The 23,360-nt window shown below is 45.8% G+C and overlaps 2 protein-coding genes across 9 annotated transcripts; both read left to right on the top strand.

Moving 5' to 3' along the window:
- The first annotated feature begins 523 nt into the window (after nucleotides 1–523).
- LOC118282820 (abl interactor 2-like) lies at nucleotides 524–16,509 on the top strand. Of its 8 annotated transcripts, XR_004784348.2 has the most exons (14): nucleotides 524–681; nucleotides 7,460–7,627; nucleotides 8,846–9,022; nucleotides 9,411–9,428; nucleotides 9,737–9,837; nucleotides 11,260–11,406; nucleotides 13,085–13,191; nucleotides 13,675–14,007; nucleotides 14,145–14,309; nucleotides 14,436–14,516; nucleotides 14,609–14,791; nucleotides 14,926–15,144; nucleotides 15,379–15,448; nucleotides 15,792–16,509. XR_004784348.2 is itself a non-coding variant. In XM_035604295.2 (13 exons), the coding sequence occupies exons 1-12, from the start codon at nucleotides 565–567 to the stop codon at nucleotides 15,099–15,101; spliced, it is 1,773 nt and encodes a 590-aa protein (XP_035460188.2). In that variant the 5' UTR covers nucleotides 524–564; the 3' UTR covers nucleotides 15,102–15,144; nucleotides 15,379–16,509. The 8 variants fall into 8 exon arrangements, 6 of the variants coding, with proteins under 6 accessions (XP_035460188.2, XP_035460190.1, XP_035460187.2 ...); XR_004784347.2 differs by having other exon boundaries at nucleotides 14,926–15,448; XM_035604295.2 differs by having other exon boundaries at nucleotides 15,379–16,509.
- A 1,078-nt stretch (nucleotides 16,510–17,587) lies between these two features.
- On the top strand, nucleotides 17,588–23,356 carry cnot11 (CCR4-NOT transcription complex, subunit 11). Its single transcript, XM_035604304.2, has 7 exons — nucleotides 17,588–18,354; nucleotides 18,676–18,840; nucleotides 19,855–20,007; nucleotides 20,475–20,677; nucleotides 21,757–21,959; nucleotides 22,045–22,141; nucleotides 22,868–23,356. Exons 1-7 carry the CDS (start codon nucleotides 18,036–18,038, stop codon nucleotides 23,063–23,065), a joined length of 1,338 nt encoding a protein of 445 aa, XP_035460197.1. The 5' UTR covers nucleotides 17,588–18,035; the 3' UTR covers nucleotides 23,066–23,356.
- The last annotated feature ends 4 nt before the right edge of the window (nucleotides 23,357–23,360 follow it).

The following is a 23,360-nucleotide window of genomic DNA, read 5'->3' as shown; positions in this document are numbered from 1 at the left end:
TTGCAGATGAGAAAAAATAAAGAATTTCACCAAATCATCTTCACGCTCACACGTGCTAAGTGCTAACGTTAGCAGTTTGATATATATTTTTTGAAAGTTCGATTTTAATCTTGATATTTCAAATTCATTGTTGACATTTTGACTTTATTATTGAATTGCAAATATTTAAAATATGCTTTGACATTTTAAAAAAACCCCAACTGTATTAAACAACTGAGCTTAGGTGGTAGATTATTTATTTTTGATTTACACAAAGTTGTCTGTTTCGATCGGAAAATAAACCGAGTTGCGGCAGAAGAAAGTGACCTGTCTTGATTTAATTCAGACTTCATTATTTAATAGAGTAATAATAATAATAATAATAATAATAATAATAATAATCATCATCATCATACAGACGTCCCTGAATGTGACATAAAAAAATATGTCCCGTTTTCCATTTTTTGTGTAACAACAACGGAGGGAATTTTTCTTCCCACGGTCCTTGAAGGCGGCGGGATGCGTTCAGGGAGCGCGCGCCGCGGCGGGCCGCTCAGTGCCGGTGGTGACCGCCATGTGAAAAAGATGGCGGAGCTGCAGATGCTGCTGGAGGAGGAGATTCCTGCGGGACGCACAGCGCTGCTGGACAGCTTCACCAACCTGGACCGGGTGGCGGAGTACTGCGAGAGCAACTATGTCCAGGTACCCGCCGGGGGGTCCGGTCCAGACACCGGGACCGGGACCGGGACCGGGGGGTTCGACGAGTCAAGTCGACATGACATGACGGGGAGTGGGCGTTCACTTAGCCGGGAGTGATGGAATGACCACCAGACTCCGTTAAGGATACCGTCAGCTTTTGTATTTAAGCTTAAATCTCACGTCGTGTTCATTTTAAAAACTGGTAAATATATATGCATTCAAAAATAAGACATTTTAGTCAATTCGGCTCGTTAATAACCCAGAAAGTATGTATATTTTTATGAAAATTAAACTTTTATATCAGCTGTATTCTGCACCGCGGTGCGCACTGAAACGCGCCGTTAATTGACTTATTGAATTTGTAAAAGTTGGACGTTTTTGTTAGATAATGTTTTAATTGTTTTATTTCGTGCCTGACGAATGAAAGAGGGACTCGTGTACCCTCGTAAAATATATTACATTTCTTAAAAAGACGTTTGACACATGGAGACAAGCGGGGAATGAATAAATGGAGGTTTTTCTATCGGAGTCTGGCGAGAGCATATTCTCCCTGTTTCTCCCCAGTGTTCCACAAGGAAAGGAAAAGAATGACATAATTACATTTACTGGGATAAATTCCTCTTCTTTTATCAGTTCAGGGGATTTTGGATCACTGGACTTGTTGTGGACAGGGGTGGACACTTCTTCTGGGGGGGCCCGGGGCAAAGACTTGTCCTTTGGGCCCCTATTGACCTACGGCAGTTTAATCGTCAAGAGGATTAATCAATTAGTTGATTAACAGAAAGTTAAGTTTTTTTTAAATTTTAAATCACTAGTTCCAGCCTTTCAATTGAGAATATTTGCTATTTCCCCCAATTGTCTCATGATCTAAATCTTTGAGTCATGGCTATAAACCCCCTCGGCTCTGTCCTAAAGTCATGCTAACGAAAAAAATCCGTGATTAGGATTAACACAGTGAAGAGGTCAAGACATGAGCTTTGAAGCTCAGTGAGCTTCACTGTCGACCAGCAGCTCTCTGTCTCTTCCCTACGGCCTGAAGACGCTTCAATAATTCATTTGTAATAATGACAGAGTGATGACCGCAGGGCCGTCTTATCTATGCTGAATTCTACATATGGTAAAAACGTAACGGGACAATGGCGCTGGCGGGATTCCTCTCCCGGTGCTGCTGATGGTCAGTCTGACCTTGGCAGTGTTTGAGAGCGACAGCGGGGGGAAAAGAGCGCTGCACACAGCTTCACAATAAAACACTGCTGATGCGTTCACACCAAAACACGAAGCAAATTTTTTACTCGTGCGAGATCATTTGTGTTTACGAATGTCCGCCCCTTCTCTGTTGGACCTGGGCGTGGACGTTGGTGACGTCGAGAGGATCTGAATGATAATTGGCTTTGGGGCGACATCGCGACACGTGAGAATTTCGCTCAAAAATTCAACTAGAGTGAGTGAAGAGGATGACACGGATTTACTGTCTTCACGTTATTCTGGGCCCGGCGCGACGTGGCATGAAATTCGTGTCTACTCGCGTCTTGGCATTGACTTTGTATGCAATCTCATGATGTGCCACGTGTTCGGTGTGAACGCAGCACAAGTTCCATACCTTTTATGGTGTGTGTGAAAAAACTTGAGTTTGATTATGAAACTGCGGTGAGATAAATATAGTGTATACAGTAAAGTGTATATATATATATATAGTAGCCTCCATACGAGGTGCGCAGCGTCTGCATCAGCCCTCCGACGCTTTTCATTTCTTCTCTCTGTCCTTTCTTTTTTCACTTCTCGACTCCAGTTCTTCCTTCCTTCCTTCCTTCCTTCCCTCCCTCCTCCCTCTCATCAAAACAAAGCTCTCGTCCAGTCCATTGCACTCGTCATACTCGGTGTCCTGATGGGGCCCGGCCCACCGTCCAGTGGATCATGTCCTACATTCCCCTCTGCCAGCAGACGATGGGAGCTGTTACGTAATCCAGTGCTGCTGTTGATCCTTTTTGATGAGCTTAATATTTGTGAGAGTCGGGCGTCGACCCCTTGTTCAGTGGCCCCCACTCCTCGGTAAAGTGGCCACCGTGCTCACGGGATTAAATCCGTCTGGATTTGTTCATTAAATAGCCGCATATTGTTATGCTGTCAATATACTATTCATATCAATATTAACAACAAGTGTCGTTTAAAATGATAACTGAGTTTTTCCATGATTGCTGCAGACATTAGTCGATCAATCGATTCGTCAATTGCCATAAGAGACCATTTTTATAGTTTTTTAGGATAAATGGCCAAACTTCTTGGTGTATGTGTTCATATACGAGTTAAATATAGTTCCATGAGGTGGACCCGACCTCCGTGTGAGTCTCCATGTTTCTACGTCGCGTGAATTCGCGTTGAATTGTCAGGCGCTGAGGGAAAAAACGGAAATGGAATTGTCTGTGCGCCACCATAAAGTGTCCCTTGTCGGTCGCTCAGTTGGTCGCGGTTTGCAATTTAACCATCAGATGCCGCCAGAAAATTACAAGAATTACACACTGGGACTTTAAAGACAAAAAATTCCAGAATCCGTCGGTTTGTCTGGATCTGCTCCAAAGTTCTTCGTTCAATATGGATTTTTGGGGACTGATGCGATACTAATATTGGGAATCTTTGTATTTTTCTTATTGGCCAACATCTTTCAGGCTCATGGATATTGCTTCAGTATTTTCTCCTGTGGTCTCCTCACATTATGTATCGGTGAAAGATTTCCCTGAACGTCTCTTCTCTGAGACGCTCGCCCCCACGTCGTCCCATGTAACACCACCCACACCTCCGCTGTGGGAACTGACACAGAAACCGAAGCCACATTTTTACACAGGCGCAGCCTCAATTTGGACAATGAATCAGGAGGAACCTGGACCTGTCTTCTGCACTTTGTAAAGAAAAGAAAAGTTTAGATGAAAACGTCGGCGATGAAAGACGGTGAACGTGATGAGAAACCGAAGCAGGAACTGGAGGCAAAAATCTCTGCCTCCATCAGTCAACATTTATTTTTCATAAAACACAACCTGGGGGGGGGGGGGCGGTTTAAACATTGAAGCCTCCCAGCCGGTGTGTCCTGAGCATGTGCAGACTCCGCCATCCCCCCCAGTCGCCACCATCCCCCCCAAGTCCCGTCTTCTTTGTTCGCTCTGGGTCGTCGTCCGCAGCTGGTACCAGTTAGCTGTCGTAATGTAACTCGACCTCCCGCTGCTCATTGGAAACACATGGCACCGCTGCAGGAGGCTGGACCCTGGTCCTGTGTGTGTGTGTGTGTGTGTGTGTGTGTGTGTGTGTGTGTGTGTGTGTGTGTGTGTGTGTGTGTGTGTGTGTGTGTGTGTGTGTGTGTGTGTGTGTGTGTGTGTGTGTGTGTGTGTGTGTGTGTGTCTGTGTCTGTGTGTGTGTGTGTGTGTGTGTGTGTGTTGAGTTCTGAAACCATGGCGATTGGTTTCCCCGTCGAGGGGAGTATCGGCCTCCACCTTCAGCGTCGGTGCCAGGAGCAGCTCCTGCGGGGGCGTTCTGCAGAGATGGAGTTTGGGATCTGGAGCTTGGCAAAAAAAAACCCCGAGCGGATGATTTCGTGTGCGAGCCGACGTGGTTTCACATTTTTCAGTCAGAAGTAAAAAAATAAGTCATCTTGAATGTTCTCCTGTGATCTCCGGCTCATTGTAGCAGCTATTCGCTGGACGTCTGCAGCTCGGAGGAAGTCTTACCTTCTTATTCACAAAAGGTCTTTAGTTGGCTGTTGGGGGATGGACATGACGGACAAGCGCAGATTTTTAAAAGCAAAGGAGGGGAAGAGGTTTCGTAACCATGTGTCCATTTGGTGCCCTCTCCATCCACGGGGCGTTACGCTGCTCTGATCTACTGTTTATTGGATATGGGTCCCCGACAGCTTCAACCAGGGCCTCAAAGAGCGTCTTATCACCGTGGCCCCTCCAGAGGGTTTGAGGGCACGGCCTTTCTCGGGGATGTGGCTACTTCCTGGGCACCGCTTATTTTGCGTTCACATCAGACGCAAAGCAAAATATGCCATTACATTCGAAGTCGATGCCGTGCGGCGTGAATGGCGCCAATGATGCGACACGAATAACGCTAAGGCGCTGAATTCGCAGCTTTAGCTCGAGTTGAAACAGCTCAACTCAAGATATTCGTATGATGCGACGTCGCGAAAGGCAATGAGCGTTGAGATCCTCCCGACGCCACGACAGAGGGGTGTGTGTGTGCACCTCACACACACCCTTTGTGAGGTTCTATTGCCTCGATACAGAGTCTTCGGTCGTCGACTGCTACGCTTTTGCCATGTTTAATTTGTAACAGCAGGAAACGAGTCCACGAAGGCTGCGTTCATTAAGAACGAGGTCAGAGGAATCGGAGCGTGTGCATATGATTCCATGTAGACGTGACGTGAATCACGTACCCAAGCCTCGTATATATATTTAGTTTGAACCGGGAAGAGAAACTGTGTGTGTGTGTGTGTGTGTGTGTGTGTGTGTGTGTGTGTGTGTGTGTGTGTGTGTGTGTGTGTGTGTGTGTGTGTGTGTGTGTGTGTGTGTGTGTGTGTGTGTGTGTGTGTGTGTGTGTGTGTGTGTGTGTGTGTGTGTGTGTGTGTGTGTGTGTGTGTGTGTGTGTGTGTGTGTGTGTGTGTGTGTGTGTGTGTGTGTGTGGCCCCGTCCTCAGGCCAGAGGAGACAAACCCTCCAACTAGGTCAGTGCTAACAGGACATCAGATGGAGCAGAGAGCGGGAGAGAAGGAGAAGAGGGGAAACGTTGATGTGACGGAGGTCATGAAAGGGCAGGAGAGAGACGAGGAGGGAAGAATCATAAGAGAGGAGGAGGAAGATGAGAGGAGGTGGAAAGATTAGACAACGAGAAATCGATTTACCTACAAAAACTGGACTGGAAAGGTTTACGTCTTTTCATCAGGCTTTTTAAAAAATATAATTATTCGTCTAAACGTAGGGGAGGCTGTGACCCCCACCCCCACAAGCCCTCGCAATGCTGCAGCTTATCAATATTTTCATAATCAATTCATCTCCTGACCCCAACCCCCCCCCCCATAGTAAATTCACTTTCAAAGAAGCCGAAGAAAAGAAAGAGACTGTCTCGTGTTTTGTGAACGTGGAACCGACAGAGTTTTGTCATTTCTGCTTAAAAAATGGTTTTATTTATTATATTATTTTTGTCTTTTTACTTTTACATCATACAAACCTCCCACTGACTGACACCATCAACACAGTCACCGCTTCTTTCTGATCGACGAATCGATTAATCGTCTTATCGTGGCCCGACAGTCTCCTTATGAACCACATTTAAATCCGGATCTTTAATTTGGATCAACACCTTCAGCAGGACAATGCAAGAAACTACCAAAACAGATTTCTACGAAACCTGCTGGAGGGACGGAACGTGGGCCGAGAAAGAAGCCGTTCAATTTTGGCTCTGATCTGCACGACGGGGGCGGATGCAGGAATTAACATTTTCACTGTTTTCCCAGGGAATAAATCGCGGATCTAGGTGAAAACAAGCAGACGTATCTTCAGGATTCATATCTCAGAGTGTGCGTGTGATGTGGTGCAGCTCGGTTAGTGGTTAGTTCGTCGCTCCGCTGAGTGACGTTCCAGTTTGTGTCTCGTACGAACGATGTAACACAACAGATTAAAATCAAATCCCTGTCGGGACCAACTCTCCGACCGATATCCACAGTTTTACACGTCACAGAAGCTGCAGGCGCTCGTACGCCGCTGCAGTTGTTGTGACTTTAAGTAGCGTGCGCGCACACACACACACACACACACACACACACACACACACACACACACACACACACACACACACACACGCTGACGACTGGGGCTCAGTGTGTGAACTGCTGATGCTACTTCTGGCCAATCAGAACCCGGTGTTTTCGTCAGCATCACACAGTGAAGAAATGTGATGGAGGATTATTTCACAGTCTGAAATCTGAATGTGGAAGTAGGGCTGTGGGTCACTGAGACCTATGACACCAAGTGTGCGTGCGTGCGTGCGTGCGTGCGTGCGTGCGTGCGTGCGTGCGTGCGTGCGTGCGTGCGAGAGACACATGGATGTCAGTGTGTTTCTTGTCAACTTCGGGCATGGATGAGTTTGCAGTGACCTACATCATGCTTCAGCTCACATACACACACACACACATATTAGATTCTAGAATTTGTGTTGTAATGTCACATTCAGCATTTTACCAGGTGTGTGTGTGTGTGTGTGTGTGTGTGTGTGTGTGTGTGTGTGTGTGTGTGTGTGTGTGTGTGTGTGTGTGTGTGTGTGTGTGTGTGTGTGTGTGTGTGTGTGTGTGTGTGTGTGTGTGTGTGTGTGTGTGTGTGTGTGTGTGCTTGCATGAGTGCATGTGTCGGTGTGTAATCACGTGTGTGAGTAAATTTATTCAGCAGTGTTCCTGCATGTGTACAGTATGTGGACACAAAACAGCAAGGAAGACATAAAAAAACACATTGATGTGTGTGTGTGTGTGTGTGTGTTTTCATATCCCCGTGGGGACTTCAAAGTGAGTACACACCAACCCTCTGGGGACTCGTGTCCACATTATATTCTGTATATAAAAATGGACGCAGACTCCAGGTCTGGAAAGTGTCTGAAGCCTGTATTCTCTGTACTGTCCAGCAGGGGGCGACTCCCCTGGTTGTTTCTATAGAAGACGTCTATGAGAACTCTACTTCTCACTTGATTTATAACATCAATAAAGATTTGATTCTTGTTCTGACTGTGACTCGTGTGTCTCCCTGTCACAGTCCGCGGACAAGGAGCGAGCGCTGGAGGAGACGAAGAGCTACACCACGCAGTCGCTGGCCAGCGTCGCCTACCTCATCAACACGCTCGCCAACAACGTGCTGCAGATGCTGGACATCCAGGCGTCGCAGCTGCGCCGCATGGAGTGCTCCGTCAACCACATCTCACAGGTCGGTGACCGGATCAGAAGTCAGAAAACAGTCTGACTGATTCATTTTTATGTGTATGTCTTTCAAGTGGGAAATTAAGATGCGAGATTTCCCCCCCAAAATAAGTATTACTACATAGATGTGTGCCAATTGGACAAAGAAGAATCATGATCATGATCATTTAAGATAAACTACTCACAAAGTCACATTACATCCAACAACAAACTTTATACCTACAAGCTCATTTATCACCTAAAAATAATATTGAAGTTGCAACTAATGATTATTTTCATTATCGATTCATCTGTTGATTATTTTCTCGATTGATCGACGAGTTGTTTGGTTCATAATATGATGAAAAATGTTTATAGTGTTTCCCAAAAAAGCTCCCAAGATGATGTTTTGTTTTGTTCACGACACCAAAGATATTCAGTTCACTGTCACGGCGGAGCAAAGAAACCAGAGAATTTTGACTTTTTTCTTTTCACAAAAACTACTTGAATCGATTATCAAAATAGTTTGCGATTCATTAAGTAGTGGACAACACAACAAGGTGCTCGTCGTCCTCTCGTCTTTCAGCCGGTTCAGATAAATAAAACCACCTGTAGTGTGATAAAGACTTACACAACACTCTGCTGCACCCACACATCTCACTCGCTGCAGCCGTGTGCAACATATTCATGTTCCCCGGCGAACACAGGGAAGCTCAGTGCTCAGAGTGTTGAGATTCAGTGTTTCACTCCGACTCATTGAGCCAGAAAGAGTCTCTCTGCAGTACGACAGTATATCTGTTCACTCACAGGACCGAGATGGAACAGAGGTTGTCTCTGCGCCTCGGAATAATCAGTATAATCAGAGATAATGAGACGCTTCTTCTTCTTCTCTGCCTGTCGGACCAGGCGTGATCCCAGCTCTCTGTCCGGCAACACACAGTCACATCTGTTACGTAGGCGAGTGTTTCACGCAGCGAGGCCGCCGCTCGCGCCGAGGCCGGCTCGTATTATTCGCTCTGAGCGTCGAGCAGCGTGAAGAGGAAATCAGACGTGGGTCAAATGTCTGTGTGCTATATCTACATGAAGTACATGAACTCAGGAAGTACAAAATTCCTGAGTTCAGGGTCTTTGGGGAGAGGAAGGTTCATCCTTCACCGGGTCAAACGGAGGATTCAGTCTGTACACAGCAAATCCTTTATTTAATATTTTAATTATCCAAGAGCTTTCTTCTCTCTTTTTGTGTCAGACCGTCGACATCCACAAAGAGAAGGTGGCGAGGAGGGAGATCGGCATCTTGACCACCAACAAGAACACGTGCCGCTCGCATAAAATCGTCGCCCCGGCCAGTCAGGAGAGGCCGGTGCGCTACATCAGGAAGCCCATCGACTACGGCGTTCTGGACGACACCGGACACGGAGTCAAGGTGGTGATAGTGATGAGAGACGTTATTATATTAATGTGATCATGACGGAACATTTCATATTCTCGACTTTGTCTGGAAATGTTTGTACATTAGCACATATTTCTTTTTTAAAGCCTCATTTGCATTTTCAAACTTCTTAAAAAAAATAATATATATATATATTCTTCTGTTTAAATATTCAGTGATCAGCTGGGGAAGTTTCATGTTCACCTGTAGAGTTCGTCAGCATCAGATGTGACCCTCTTCGTCTCTGACTCTTATCTCTCTCTCGTTACTTCTAATATCTGCTGATGTTTTTTCATGACTCTTTGCTCCGTCACTAACACTCAGACGACTCCTCTCCTCTTGTCTTTCTCCTGTTTCCCGTCGCTCTCACTGACGTGTTAAGTGGTTGTTGAGGTTCAAGGTAAGGACACGTTAACACGCCGACAGTGCACACACATGTACAAGACCTGAGGGATGTCCGTGACACACGAGCTTTAACCTCCAGCTCACACGTAACATACTGAAGATGAAAACTCATGCACCCTTTCCAAACATTAGAGCTGTTCACCAAGAAACGGGAAACAAACGAGTCATGAGATTATAAATACAGCTTGACCGTTTTGTCTGTTGGTCGATATGAGACTTTCACAGACAAACGGGCATCAGTGTTTGTTTGCTGATATGCAAACTTTGATTTTACATTTACGTTTATTTTGTGTGTGTGTACAGGTGAATGGCCAGCAGAACATGAAATTGGGAAGTCTGTCCCGGTCCAACCCCCCCACCCAGAAACCGCCCAGCCCTCCGAGGGCAGGCATGGGAACATTAGGGTATGTACAGTAACACACACACACACACCTCTGTCCAGACGAACACTGGTCACGTGATGTAAACAGGAAGCCGACTGTCGACTCTGCAGTCGGTTGCTTAGTTACAGCGATGGTGAAATGTCGGAGCAGGGATTTTTTTTTCTCGGAGCGACGAGGTGGAACTGTTACTGACAGGAAGTGTTAGGAAGTCTGTGTGTGTGTGTGTGTGTGTGTGTGTGTGTGTGTTAGTGTTAGTGATGTCATCCCTCTGCCTAGTCAAATCTGTAATAAGCCCACCGCAGGATGCGGAGACACACACACACACATTTAGGTCACCCAGCTGCCTCCCACCTCTCCTCCCTCTTCACTTCACTCCCTCTCTCGTCCGTCTCTCTTCACTGTATCTCACCGTACGTGATCCTTTTCTCCTTCACTCGGTAATGCAGCATCCAGACGTTGCGAGGTCAAAGGTCATGTGCTTGTTTATTCAAACCAGTAGTTTCCAACATTTTTTTGGTGAAATAGAAGCTGTTTGTTTTCTTGCTGGAAGTCTAGATGTCTAGATTCTTATTACTCTTTGTTTGTGTCTGTACAGTAAATATGAGGCTACAGCCAGAAGCCGACCTTAAAACTCAGTGATACTTGTTATATATCACAATCTCTGGGACTAAAATGAGAAAAAAAAAATGGCAGCGACACAGAATCAGAGGAGAAAAGTGTTGGAAGAGTTTGAAAGAGCGAACAGAAGCAGCTCCGCGGTTCGTAGGAGGCTGAAGCTGTGGTCGACAAGACGAGTGCCATCTGTCATCACACACACACACGTACGTCAAACGCACACGCAGGCACGAGGCACAAACACAGCAGAGGGTTGGCGTCATGCTGCAAGTCCGTCTGTTATCACACACATGAGAAACAAGCCAGGATTTTCACTTCCTGTGTCCTGTTTCTTATCTAACTCTATCACATACTGTGCGTGCGTGTACCAAAGACTGTAAATTAAGATGGCCGATCCATCACACTAATGATACTGGTACTGATCCGTTTCAGGACCACCATGGTCCTCCACCTTTCTGGAGGGGAAGTCTCTGTGGGAGGAGCCTCGTGAATCTATATCTCTTCTTCTTCTTCTTTTTAATGACTTGACGATATCACTCTCACATCCAGCCCCGCCCCCCTCAGCCCAGTTTTAAGCATTTTTCCAAAAAATGATGCCGTGGGCAGAGTGAGGCTCAGAGCGACGGGTGGAATTTCATCAAATTATACAAAAATTGGAATCTAATAAGGGATAGAAATTTTAATCTGAGGGTTCAACTAAATAAATAAGATAATGACGTTACTTTTTTCCAGCTGAGTCCTGCCCGACAACAACAGGACCCTGGAGAAAGAAATCCTCTCCCTCCATTAAACCCTCTTTTCACCCTCGTTTACCCTCTGCATGCACAGGAAGAGCTCCCCCTACAGGACCCTGGAGCCGGTGCGCTCCCCGGTGGTGCCCAACGATTACGCCTCCAGTCCCACCAGAAACAATGTGGGGCAGCTCCCCAGTCCGGGCCGCACCGCCACCCTCAACCACCGGCCCCGGACGTACAGGTAGTCGGGGGTGAACACGGCCGCCAGCACGGGACCAGAGTGACAGGCAGATATTCAACACCTCCTTCTGTTCGCTCTGGGACCACAGACTTAGAATCAATAGTTGTATTTTTTTCGAATGCAATGTGAGGTTAATAATAACGACGACGTGTTAAGTTTCTCAGATTAGACTGAAGGACGTGTTGAAGGTTTGACAGCGTGAACGGGTTCTGTTTTAGTCCCTGATCGATTCAGATCCAGCAACTGAACACGAGCAAATATTTTGGATCATCTTTATAAGATTCAGTTAAATATATTAATTGAATTAAAATATTTAATTATTATTTCTATTATTATTATACAGAACTATTGTCTGACAGTTCTGGATTTGTATCAAATCCATCATGTTTCTTTGGACATAATTCTAAAACTATTGAAGATTCATATAAACTTTTTATTTGGATCTGCACCATTTTGAACACATTCATAGATATCAGTCCCCTAAATATGCCAGATTTCCTTTAACATCCATGAATGAAAGTTTTGGACCAGAAAGAAAACTCTGAAGGAATCAGTATGATTTTGCTGCAGCTTCATTTCCAAAATCTTTGCTCGTGACTGGTCGTTTTTCTTCTGGCTTCCACTCACTTCCTGTGTTTCCTCTGCGGTTTGATTCAGCAGTGACGTTCAGACACTCAGTAGACATACTGCTTTTTAAATTCTAAAACCAAAATACGCAATAATGACTAGTGGCAAACTGAAATTAAAAACTAAGAAAAGGGTTTCCTTCAAATTGGATTGCAAAATTAATTTCTATTGAAAAGTTCTGGCATTTCTGCATTGGCTTCACTTTCTTGTTTTTAATTTAAGATCCCAATCAAAGATATTTCTCTTCATATTTAATTAAGAGAATTTCATCATAATGGGACCAAATTAAAAAAATGTAAACTCCCTGCTGATCGAACACGGAAGACGCACACTGCTAACTTTCTGCTTACGTCCTCACAGCATCGGCAAACTGACTCTTCTCATTCATCGACTCATCTCCTGTTTGTAGCTTTGTCTGCTGCTGCTGATCATGTAGCTGAGCTGTCGGCTTGTTGCTAGCAAACTCAAATTTAAATTTACAAATAGACGTCGAGATTGAAGCTGTGATACTACAAAAAAAACCCACTGTCTGACTCATGACATAGGGCCAACAGGAGCATGACCCACACCCTCCATCTTCTAACAAATGTCCGGAAGGAGCATCATCACGTTTTAACATCTTTTCACATACGCAAGTGTCACTCTGGAGACTTTCAGCCAATCAGATTCTGTGTTTGCAGCTTTTCATCGTTTCCTCTTCTGTGCTGATTCACTGCTGATGCTGTTCATGACGACTCACAGCCGCCGCTCTGCTTTTACTGCGCCGTGTCTCCAACCTGCATCTTCACCACTAGATGTCACTAATTACCACAAACCAAACCATTTCTTTTTTAATGTGACCTGCTGTCTTGTTGTTCAGTTAACTGATTGTACGGCTGTGTGTGTGTGTGTGTGTGTGTGTGTGTGTGTGTGTGTGTGTGTGTGTGTGTGTGTGTGTGTGTGTGTGTGTGTGTGTGTGTGTGTGTGTGTGTGTGTGTGTGTGTGTGTGTGTGTGTGTGTGTGTGTGTGTGCGTGCGTGCGTGCGTGTGCATGTGTGTGCATGTGTGTGCAGTGGCAGCAGTGGAGGCAGTTATCCCAGCAGCAGGGAAAACAGTGGCAGCGGCTGCGTGGGCGTTCCCATTGCTGTGCCGACGCCCTCCCCACCCTCCACCTTTCCAGGTAACTCACATTCACCGAGAGACACACACACACACACACACACACACACACACACAGGCCACCACACTTCACAACTTTCCTTCTTCCTCGTTCCAGGGAACTCTTACTGTAAGTGATCTGTGATCGGAGGTTTGCGTTTTATTGGTTAATTATTTTTATTCTTTGTCAGTTTATTTTTCTTTTATCATTATTTCAGTGTTTTAGTTTGTCAGGTTTGTGTGTGTTGTGAGTTCGGAGATCCTAATAAATTAAATGATAGTTTTCCTTCCATTCCCTTCTTCCTTCTTCTTCCTTTTGCTTTTCTTCTTTCTATAATTAAAAGTAATTATCAATTATTCAGAATTTAAACTCCATAAACAGCTTAATGTTTTGTTGTGATGTTGAATATACATTCAAAGTTAATCGGTGGTTTGCACTTTTCACTCGTTCCTTCTGAACTCCGTCCTGCTCCTCTTTCTCTTTTATTGTTCTTCCTCCCTGAAGTTTCCCCGACTGCTGGACCCGCTAGCTCCTCCTCCACTGCTCCTAACTCCTCCCCCTCCCCAACCCCATCCTTTTTCTCCTCTTCCTCCTCCTCCACCACAACCTTAACACAACCCAACGCACCCCTGCCACCAAACTCACCGTCACAACTTACTGACTCCACTCCTCCGCGATCAAACGCACCCTCCAGCACCTCCCCGCCCACTAACCCCGCCCCCTGCACATCAGAAATCCAGCCCGTTGTCTTGCCTGGAGAAGTGTCTCCTCTCCTTCCTCCTGCTCCTGCTCCTCCTCCTCTCTCCACCTCCTCCTCCTCCTCATCACCTGCTGAAGGTGAGTTTCTCCCAACAACACCACCTCCGTCACCAGCCCCACACAGTCCCACCCTTACCTTCGGTCCTGTCTCCGCTCCACCGTCTTCCTTTACTACTAAACTGGATTCATCTGTGTTTGTGTTTGTGCTCCGCCAGGTCCTATCGTCCCACAGTTCTTCAGTATGAACCGGCCTCAGCCTCGACCGCACGCTCCGCAGGTGGGCGGGTCGCTGCCGTACCGCCGCCCCCCCTCGGTTAACGGACAGCCAATCGTAACAGAGAACCAGGTCAACGGTGGACCTCACTACCACCAAAGCCCAGGTACAAATGTCCTGAGTAGTTCTCCCTCCCAGCAGCAGGAAGTGCTATGAATTAGTTTTGTTGATAGTGTTTTGTGTTTGCTAATAAACTTGGCTTGTTAATAAACTCATATTTATGTGTTGGCAGTCTCCTCCCCGCCGCCCTCCCTCCTCCAGTTCACGCCACAGCTGCCTCTCATGGGTTTTGTGGCTCGAGTTCAGGAGTCCAGTGAGTAAAGTGTGTGTGTGTGTGTGTGTGTGTGTGTGTGTGTGTGTGTGTGTGCAAAATAACTACAATCTTCTCACCTGGTGCACCTTTAGTTTCAGACGCCCCTCCTCCATCCCATCAAACAGCTGTTGAGAGCCAATCAGAGTCCGAGGAGCTCCTACCTACTCCGGAGCCATTGGAGGATGGACAGGAAGCGGACTCTTCAGTGGTGGAGTACAGCGACCCGTACGCTGACGAAGACCCTCCATGGGCCCCCAGAACCTACCTGGAGAAAGGTGATGCTACAGAAATACACAAACCCAGCTGGGATAAATAAAGTACCTATCTATCTATCTAAACGCCCCAAAAAGTTTCAAGTGCAACCGAATGTCTTCATCGTCTGTATCTCGATGTGTCTGTCGCCCTCTAGTGGTGGCCATCTACGATTACACCGCCGACAAAGAGGACGAGCTGTCGTTCCAGGAAGGAGCCATCATCTACGTGATCAAGAAGAACGAGGACCGCTGGTTCGAAGGCGTGATGAACGCCACCACCGGCCTCTTCCCTGGAAACTACGTGGAGGCCATCATGCACTACGCCGACTGAGCAGAGAGAAGAAAAAGAAGAAGAGTGCTCGTGTCGTTTCCACGTGACTCGCTTTCCATTTCTGTTTTTTCATTACAACAACCAATCGCAAGCAAATTGAAGCTTATGAACAACAATCATGTCCCATCTGCTAATGTGGAGGGGGCCGGGATGTATGACGTATACTGCAGGGGGTTAGCTTAGTGGGTTACACCGCTCACTTTGGTACAGAAGGTCAGGGTTGGATTCCCATCAGGGCATGACTAATGTAAACTTTTTTCTTTTCTTCTATTTCTAGCACTTCTGAAGTTAGCATGCTAACCAGCTAGCCCCAGCCCGTCTCGGATGCTACAGTGATCTGTTGTCAGGTCTGCAGCACTTTGGTCCAACAAAAAAAATGTCCCTGTTGTCCGAGGTGTAAGGTTATGTGAGAAAAGAAAAAAGTAACCGACCATTTTCATGAAAAATAATTGTTCTTCAGGTTGAAAATCCTCTCATACATTGAAACTCCTCTGAAAACACTGATATTCATATTACAAACATTTACACGTCATCGCACGCGTGTGTCACATCTGATTTAAATCACGCAGATCAGATCCATTGAGGTCAACCCTCCCGCCACATGTCCAGTGAAGTATCGATCGTAATTATAATATTAATTCACACAGATTTTTAAGTGTCCTGATCTTTTGTCTTATTTGCCTTCCTCAGCGTTTCCTGTAGTCGTGTAGTGAAGTGGACCTGAACGCACCGTCCGGTGGACATTTTGGACCTGTTTGCTAGTTTTGAAGTTTACAGTGTGTTTGCCTGCATGCCTGATTATATAACTGACATTTTAAGTGTTTTAATATTATTTTTTTCTCTTAATTTGTTTTTTTCTACACTTGCTTTAATTTGTGTGTTTGATCAGCTGGTCGCCCTTTAAGATGGTGGATATTTTTGTGCCATAAATCGTGTGTGTGTGTGTGTGTGTGTGTGTGTGTGTGTGTGTGTGTGTGTGTGTGTGTGTGTGTGTGTGTGTGTGTGTGTGTGTGTGTGTGTGTGTGTGTGTGTGTGTGTGTGTGTGTGTGTGTGTGTGTGTGTGTGTGTGTGTGTGTGTCTTCCCTCGTGGACTCGTTAACCGACGTGACAATGGACCTTTGTTTTGCCTGAAATATCCCTTTAACCAGTGCGGACTGATGTTACAGATGCTTCTCTGAGGCTGATTCTCACTAGGACGGTCAACAATTCGAGTTTCATCCTGAAAACCAGATCCATTCCTTTTCACATCCTTGTATTTTATTTTTTTTGCTCCATCATAACCTGAGACTTTAGATAATCTGATCCTCAACTCCGTCCTGGTACAGAACATGACGTCTGGAGAAAAGTGAGCCACTGAAAATCGATCCCCTGTAAGAAGTGAGATACTGAGTAAATGTTTTTAACTGCTTGTCTGTGTCACTGTTGTTTCTTTTGATAGAAGTAGGTTGAAATGCCAATAATATAAAACATGAAGAAAATAAATTGAAGCCAATTAACATTGAAAATCATTTTTTTTAGTCCTTATATTTTTTCTTATTTTTGTGAAAAGCATATGTAATTACAAATTAAGATTATAAAAATGTGTTGAAACCGTACTCTGTAATCTCTAGCCGCAACTCATATGTAGAGTTATGGATTTTCATGACTAAATTGTACATTGTTATTTGGGTACACAGGTTTGTACGGCAGAAACTGATGACTGGTGATGTATAAAATGTTGGTAAAATATTTAGAAGTTTACTGGAATAAAAACAAAACCAAGCTGCTCATTATGTGAGAAATAATAATATATAGTTGCTCAGCATTTGTAATCAGTATTTAAAGATGTACTAACAGAATGTAGAGCGGCTGTAATCAGGTCTAATGTGTTTGATTAATACCTGTGGACAAACAGTAGAGGCTGCTGTTTATAGATATGATAAATAATAATGTTAAGAATATTGAAAATGTCTTATAAATTGTTTATTAGTAAACACTTAAAATAACTTTCGATCAGATGTAAGTATTCTGAAAATCTGCACAATCGACGTTTGAAGTTTATTTTTTAATTTTTAATGGGGTAATAACATTCACCACATAGGTTTTCTTCTTTTCATTAAAAATTGAAATACAAAACGCATAATTGCCCCCAAACTTCCACAGCCTCATCTTTGCCTGTTTACATAAAGTTATTTAGAAAAATATAAAAACAAGGGCTCACAGCTACAGGACAACGTCAGTTTTGTTTTCTCTTCATTTAACTATGGCAATAAATCATTATTAGAAATATAAACGATCGGAAATCACCGAGAATCGTGAAGGTGCAGAAGAGACCGGTTGTTTGGGAGGAAGTGAAGCAGAAGACCCGCCCCCACCCAGGCCTCTGATTGGGTTTGATGTAGACATGAAGCGTGGTGATTGGTTAGACGTACATGGAGAATATCGGGGGTAAACCAATCAGAGACACGCTAGCGGACGGTAACACGGAAGAAAAAGCCCTCGTAACTACGCTACCCATGATGCACCGCTTCCCAGGGTTCAAATCTATCATTTTAACGGCTAACGAACCATACGTGTGTAAGAAAAAAGGCGATAAAACGTTAACGGAGCGGGACATGTCGCCGTTTTAGTGCTCGCGGACCGCGGGAGACTGTTATGTGGCCACGGAGCCGCACGGAGGACGTTTTGTCGGGCTGACTGTTGAGCTTCCCACGATGACTCCTACGGTTTCTGTCAGTTAGCACCGCCAGGCTAAGCTAACTCGTTGCTAACTCGTGTGGTCGTAGTTCCTCGGAGTTTCTTCGTCAACGATGACCTAACTCCACTGCAGGCTTTGCCACAGGGATGATATTCACCCGCCGCTTGGACCGCAGAGCTTGAGAGGAACCGCGCCGACCCCCTCCGAACCGCCGAGCCGACCCGGGAGAGAGGGGAGACCGACAGCGAGGGGAGACCATGACCCTGGCTCCGAAGGAACTGTCCAACCTGCTGAGCATCATCTCGGAGGAGGCGTGCACCAACACCTTCGAGAGCCTGTCCACGCACTTCCACCACTACTTCGGCAAGGCGGAGCACTTCCGGGTGGGCTCGGTGCTGGTGATGCTCCTGCAGCAGCCGGACCTGCTGCCCAGCTCGCCGCAGCGGCTCACCGCCCTCTACCTGCTGTGGGAGATGTACCGCACCGAGCCGCTCGCCGCCAACCCCTTCGCCGCCGTGTTCGCGCACCTGCTGAACCCCGCGCCCGCCGGCGAGGAGCCGGAGAAGGTCCTGTCCGGTACGTTGTCCGGGTTGTCAGGGCACAGAGTGCCCACCGTCAGTTAGGATCAGTTCCGCACGGAACCAGGAAGTCAGAAAACAAGGTTTCATTCTCGTTTGGTCCCTCGCTCCTCACCCGGGATGTAGGGGATACTTCCGGGCCCCTGGCACCTCACCTACATACCCAGGCTAAATAGAAACCTTGGTGTCATCTTTGACCCAGCTCACTAGAGCCCGACCCATACAGGGTGTCCCGTCTCACCTCATCCGACCAGTCGTCACTAAAGCTCCTCCAACCTCAGTGTTTTCCCCGTTAACCCCCGTTGTGTTTCCTCCGCAGGCTTCCTGCCGCCCATCACGCAGCCCGAGAAGTTCTTCCTGTCCCAGCTGATGCTGGCGCCGCCCAGGGACCTCTTCAAGAAGACGCCGCGCCAAGTCTCCTGCATGGACGTGGGCAACATGCCGCAGTCGATCGACATCAGCGGGCTGCAGCTGGCGCTGGCAGGCGAGTACGCGTCTTCGACGGCAGCGAGCTCGGGAGCGAGCCAGCGTTGTAACCCGCCTTGACCGGTGTCATGGTGGTTTCGTGTAGTGTTTTGTGTATGTTGGTGGATCATGTTGTGTTTTAATCCTTAGTGGTTGTAACTAGAGTCTGACAGATGTGGATATCACCCCGTATGTTTTCATAAAACACTACTTTGGCACTTTGATTTGGACTGAGATACCAAAAGTCAAACATCAACAGAGTCAAACAAGCTGATGCAGAATGGCGCTTCCACACCGGCCTTGTTCGTCCGGACCTTCGGACGTTTCAGTTTGGTCCGAACACAAAAGTATCAGGTGTGAAAGGTTCCTCGGACCAGTGGATCAAGATTTAGTCCGACCAAAAGGGGTTGGGTCTCAGTCCGGATCACACTGAACCACGGTTGGGTTCGTTAGCAGTGTGGAAAACAATTCTTTTGGATTGTTCGGACTTTCAGACCAAGTACAGGAAGTTGAGGCGGCATTGAACAATAGAAGAAGAAAGGGAAGAGAAAATGATCTACCACATGGAGGGAGGAGGAGACACTCTTTGTCTCTGACGGTGAAATGTTTGAGCGACGAGGACGTTTATTTCGTGCATTAGATGTAGTGTCGAGGTTCTGCCCCGGCCTTTTCTTTATTATCTCCATTCACACGGGAACACTATTACCTGCTGAAGTGATAACAAGCCGTAGTCGGACACACTCTGTCTACAAACCAATGATAGTCTAGTACAGGTAGACGCAGCACCAAGTAGGTGTTGACGACAGGACGTACGTAACGTTTGTCACGTATACTTCTGTAGTTCGCTAAATAAACTCAAATGTGAAACCAAAACTAATCAGATCGAATGAAAAGGCCCTAAATGTCAACAATGGACTCAACCGACAATTTAAATTAGACTCTAGTCTAAAACAGAGACCACTGCTTTGTGAAGAAAGATAGAGATAAGGATAAACTTCACCTGACAAACTGTTTGTATGTTCTTGTGTCGCAGAGCGTCAGTCGGAGCTGCCCACTCAGAGCAAGGCGAGCTTCCCCAGCATCCTGAACGACCCGGACCCGGACTCGTCCAACTCGGGGTTCGACAGCTCGGTGGCCAATCAGATCATTGAGTCTCTGGTGACGGGGCCCCGTCCTCCGCTGGAGAGTGAGTGTTGTGTCGATATTAAAGTTGTTCTACCTTTTTTTTATTAGACGAGAGCGAGCCAGAAACATATACTTTACAGGAAATGAGAAGACCTATTTAAAAAAAACAAACTGGGTTATATGATCTCCTGGGAAATACCGGTTGTATAATGTTAGGATGGAAGACACACACGCGCAGGTGACGTGGTTTTAAGTGTCAGAGTGTAGTGAGCGAAAGATGAATCACTTTTCTGTCGGTGTCCAGTGATTATTATTCATTGCTGTTCACATCCTGACAACATGATGTTGACTCTCTGACATATGAGGACACCCACTACAGCTGATGCAGCTGTTGCCATGGTTACCAAAATAAAACTATCCAGGACAGTCCAGGATGTGTCGGCTGGTTTTAGTAATTTTAACACGTGATCTGTTCCCTTACACAAACACACAACGTCATCATGTCCACGTCTCTTCGGCTTCCCTCAGGTCATTTCCGGCCCGAGTTCATCCGGCCGCCGCCGCCGCTCCACGTGTGCGAGGACGAGCTGGCGTGGCTGAACCCCACGGAGCCGGCCCACGGCGTGCAGTGGGACCGCTCCATGTGCGTGAAGAACAGCACGGGCGTGGAGATCAAGCGCGTCATGGCCAAGGCCTTCAAGAGCCCGCTGTTGGCCCAGCAGCAGTCACAGGTGAGAGATCGAAGGCGTCGTCGACTCTTTGAGAGAAGGCAGAGCAGAAAGTCAGGGTTCCTACGCATTATGGATAAGTGTGGGATTTGAATTTGGTCATTTTCCTGGTCTGGATAAGTTGGAAAAAAAGAAATGAGGGTATGGAAAGATATTTGTGTTTCTAGACTGAAGTCTAAACAGATTTGAGAAACTAAGAATCCATCACGATCTCTCTCGTCTATTGAATCATTTTCCCACGGTCAGTGATAACTGTTGCCATAGCAACACACTCTGTACAGTACCTGCCACTGTCACTACGGTATCTACAGTAGAGCTGCAACAGTTAATCGACGACTAAATTGATAATCGATTAATCAGTTCAAGTAGTTTTTATGAGAGAAAAAAGTCAAAATTCTCTGATTTCAACTTCTTAAATGTGAATATTGTCTGATTTCTTTGCTCCTCTGTGACAGTAAACTAAATATCTTTGGTGTGTGGACAAAACGAAACATCATCTCTGGGTTTGAGGAAGCACGACCAACATTTTTCACAATTTAACAACATTTTATAAACCAAACAACTAATCGATTTATCAAGAAAATACAGAGCCATAGTTCACATGTGACTGTGACGGGTGGAAGAGAAATAGTTCCATATCAACTGGACATTATTCAGATTATTCTGTTGATGATTAAATGACTTGGAATATCAATATTGTATGAGAATTAGATCTGGAAAAGGTGATGCCAGAACTGGAAATATCAATATTTCAATATTGTGACTTTGAAGTGCAACATAATAACAGCTACACAGTCAGAATGTGATATGTTAACCGTTGGATTTAAAACGATCAAAATATTTACTTGTATAATTATATTCTATCAAATAACTGATCATATTCATATATATATAATATTGACTTAATAAACATCTAGGGGTTTGTACTCTGATGTCAAATATGGTTTGAAAAAATTTACAGAGAAGAAGTCTGGGAATAATTTTTTTAATGTAAAATGTGTCTGAGCGCTGAGAAAGGGAAGATTTTAAAATGTGGCCTGGAGAAAAAAAAACAACAACAACAACCTGTCTCCCCCGTGCAGCTGCTGGCCGAGCTGGAGCGGGACCCGAAGCTGGTCTATCACATCGGCCTGTCCCCGGCCAAGCTGCCCGATCTGGTGGAGAACAACCCGCTGGTCGCCATCGAGATGCTGCTGAAGCTGATGCAGAGCAGCCAGATCACAGAGTACTTCTCTGTGCTGGTGAACATGGACATGTCGCTCCACTCCATGGAGGTGGTGAACAGGTGAGAGGTCGCTGTTCACACAAGACGAACGACGGCGACGTTAAACAACACGTCTCTCATCTCGTCTTTCCTCGTCCTTCCTCAGGTTGACCACCGCCGTCGACCTGCCGCCCGAGTTCATCCACCTCTACATCTCCAACTGCATCTCCACCTGCGAGCAGATCAAAGACAAATACATGCAGGTACGGTGACGACCTCTGTCTGGATTAACATTATATTACAACAACAAAACTAAACAAGCTCAATATGTACCATCATGCATTGCTCTCGCGCTGAATGAAAGAAAAGTGTCCGACAGACGATGAGAGAGAGAAACTATTACATGAAAACAAAATTGTGCCAAGTCCAAGTTTCCCCAGCAGGGGGCGTAGTGTGACCAGAAGAGTCTGACACAGAGAGAGGATTTATGATTATATCTGTTTTAAATCGAAATGTTCATGCGGAGCATCATCATCTTCATCGTCCTCATCTTTCCACTTTAAAAAATAAAAATCATCTAGACTGAGAAAATATGAAATTAAAAGTTACAGCGACAGAAATTAATAAAAAGCCTCAAATGTGACTTGATTTAAAAGAAGTGAAAGTTGTAGAAGACACTCAATATTTTCCATTTATTAATGTACACTCAGTATAATATGTATTTATTGATAAAGTACAGTATATGTACCTACTGACATTGATGTGATACGCGCTTGAGTTTTGCAGTAACGATGTAATTAGTGTCTGAAAGTTTTTCATTTTGCCGGCGAGCTCGTTACATCGTGAACGATTTCAGACACAACCATCGTCTCTGTGACATTTACATCTCGTTACATTTAATCCACGATGAATTTTTATGAGACATTAATTCCACAATTCTTCCATTCATGGTTCTAATGTTCTGTCTGGGTTGATACCGTGTCCTCCAGAACCGCCTGGTCCGCCTGGTCTGTGTCTTCCTGCAGTCGCTGATCCGCAACAAGATCATCAACGTCCAGGACCTGTTCATCGAGGTCCAGGCCTTCTGCATCGAGTTCAGCCGCATCCGCGAGGCCGCCGGCCTCTTCCGCCTCCTCAAGACGCTGGACACGGGAGAAAACCCCGCCGAGGCCAAGCCCGCCAAATAACACGGCTCTCGCCACGAGACACGCCGCCACCCACCACCACGGCCCCCGGGGCCTTTAAAGTCGAGTTAAAGGGACAGAACATTCTCCACGTCTTTGTCTATAACAGCTGAGAACTAATATTGTAAATATGTTGTTTAAGTTTTTCCTCTTTCCACTCGCCGCTGCTCCGATCAGCCTCTGAACTTCCACACCGACGGACTCGATCCAGCTTCTCATTTTTTACCAGTTCTCTGTTGTTTCCTTTGGAAAAATCAAACTTTTCTCTAATTAAAACGGTGTCATGGACTTTCAGCTC

Source organism: Scophthalmus maximus, chromosome 14 (genome assembly GCF_022379125.1).
Source record: "Scophthalmus maximus strain ysfricsl-2021 chromosome 14, ASM2237912v1, whole genome shotgun sequence".
Lineage (NCBI taxonomy): Eukaryota > Metazoa > Chordata > Actinopteri > Pleuronectiformes > Scophthalmidae > Scophthalmus > Scophthalmus maximus.
This window is presented reverse-complemented; position numbering and strand designations above follow the sequence as displayed.

Excerpts from the sequence above, each read along its gene's own strand:
- LOC118282820 (XM_035604295.2), top strand. The coding sequence starts at position 565 with ATGGCGGAGCTGCAGATGCTGCTGGAGGAGGAGATTCCTGCGGGACGC. Across the intron at positions 13,192-13,674 it reads CCCACCCTCCACCTTTCCAG|TTTCCCCGACTGCTGGACCC; the intron begins GTAACTCACATT and ends TCCTCCCTGAAG. Across the intron at positions 14,517-14,608 it reads GGCTCGAGTTCAGGAGTCCA|TTTCAGACGCCCCTCCTCCA; the intron begins GTGAGTAAAGTG and ends GTGCACCTTTAG.
- cnot11 (XM_035604304.2), top strand. The coding sequence starts at position 18,036 with ATGACCCTGGCTCCGAAGGAACTGTCCAACCTGCTGAGCATCATCTCG. Across the intron at positions 18,841-19,854 it reads GCTGCAGCTGGCGCTGGCAG|AGCGTCAGTCGGAGCTGCCC; the intron begins GCGAGTACGCGT and ends CTTGTGTCGCAG. Across the intron at positions 20,008-20,474 it reads GCCCCGTCCTCCGCTGGAGA|GTCATTTCCGGCCCGAGTTC; the intron begins GTGAGTGTTGTG and ends GGCTTCCCTCAG.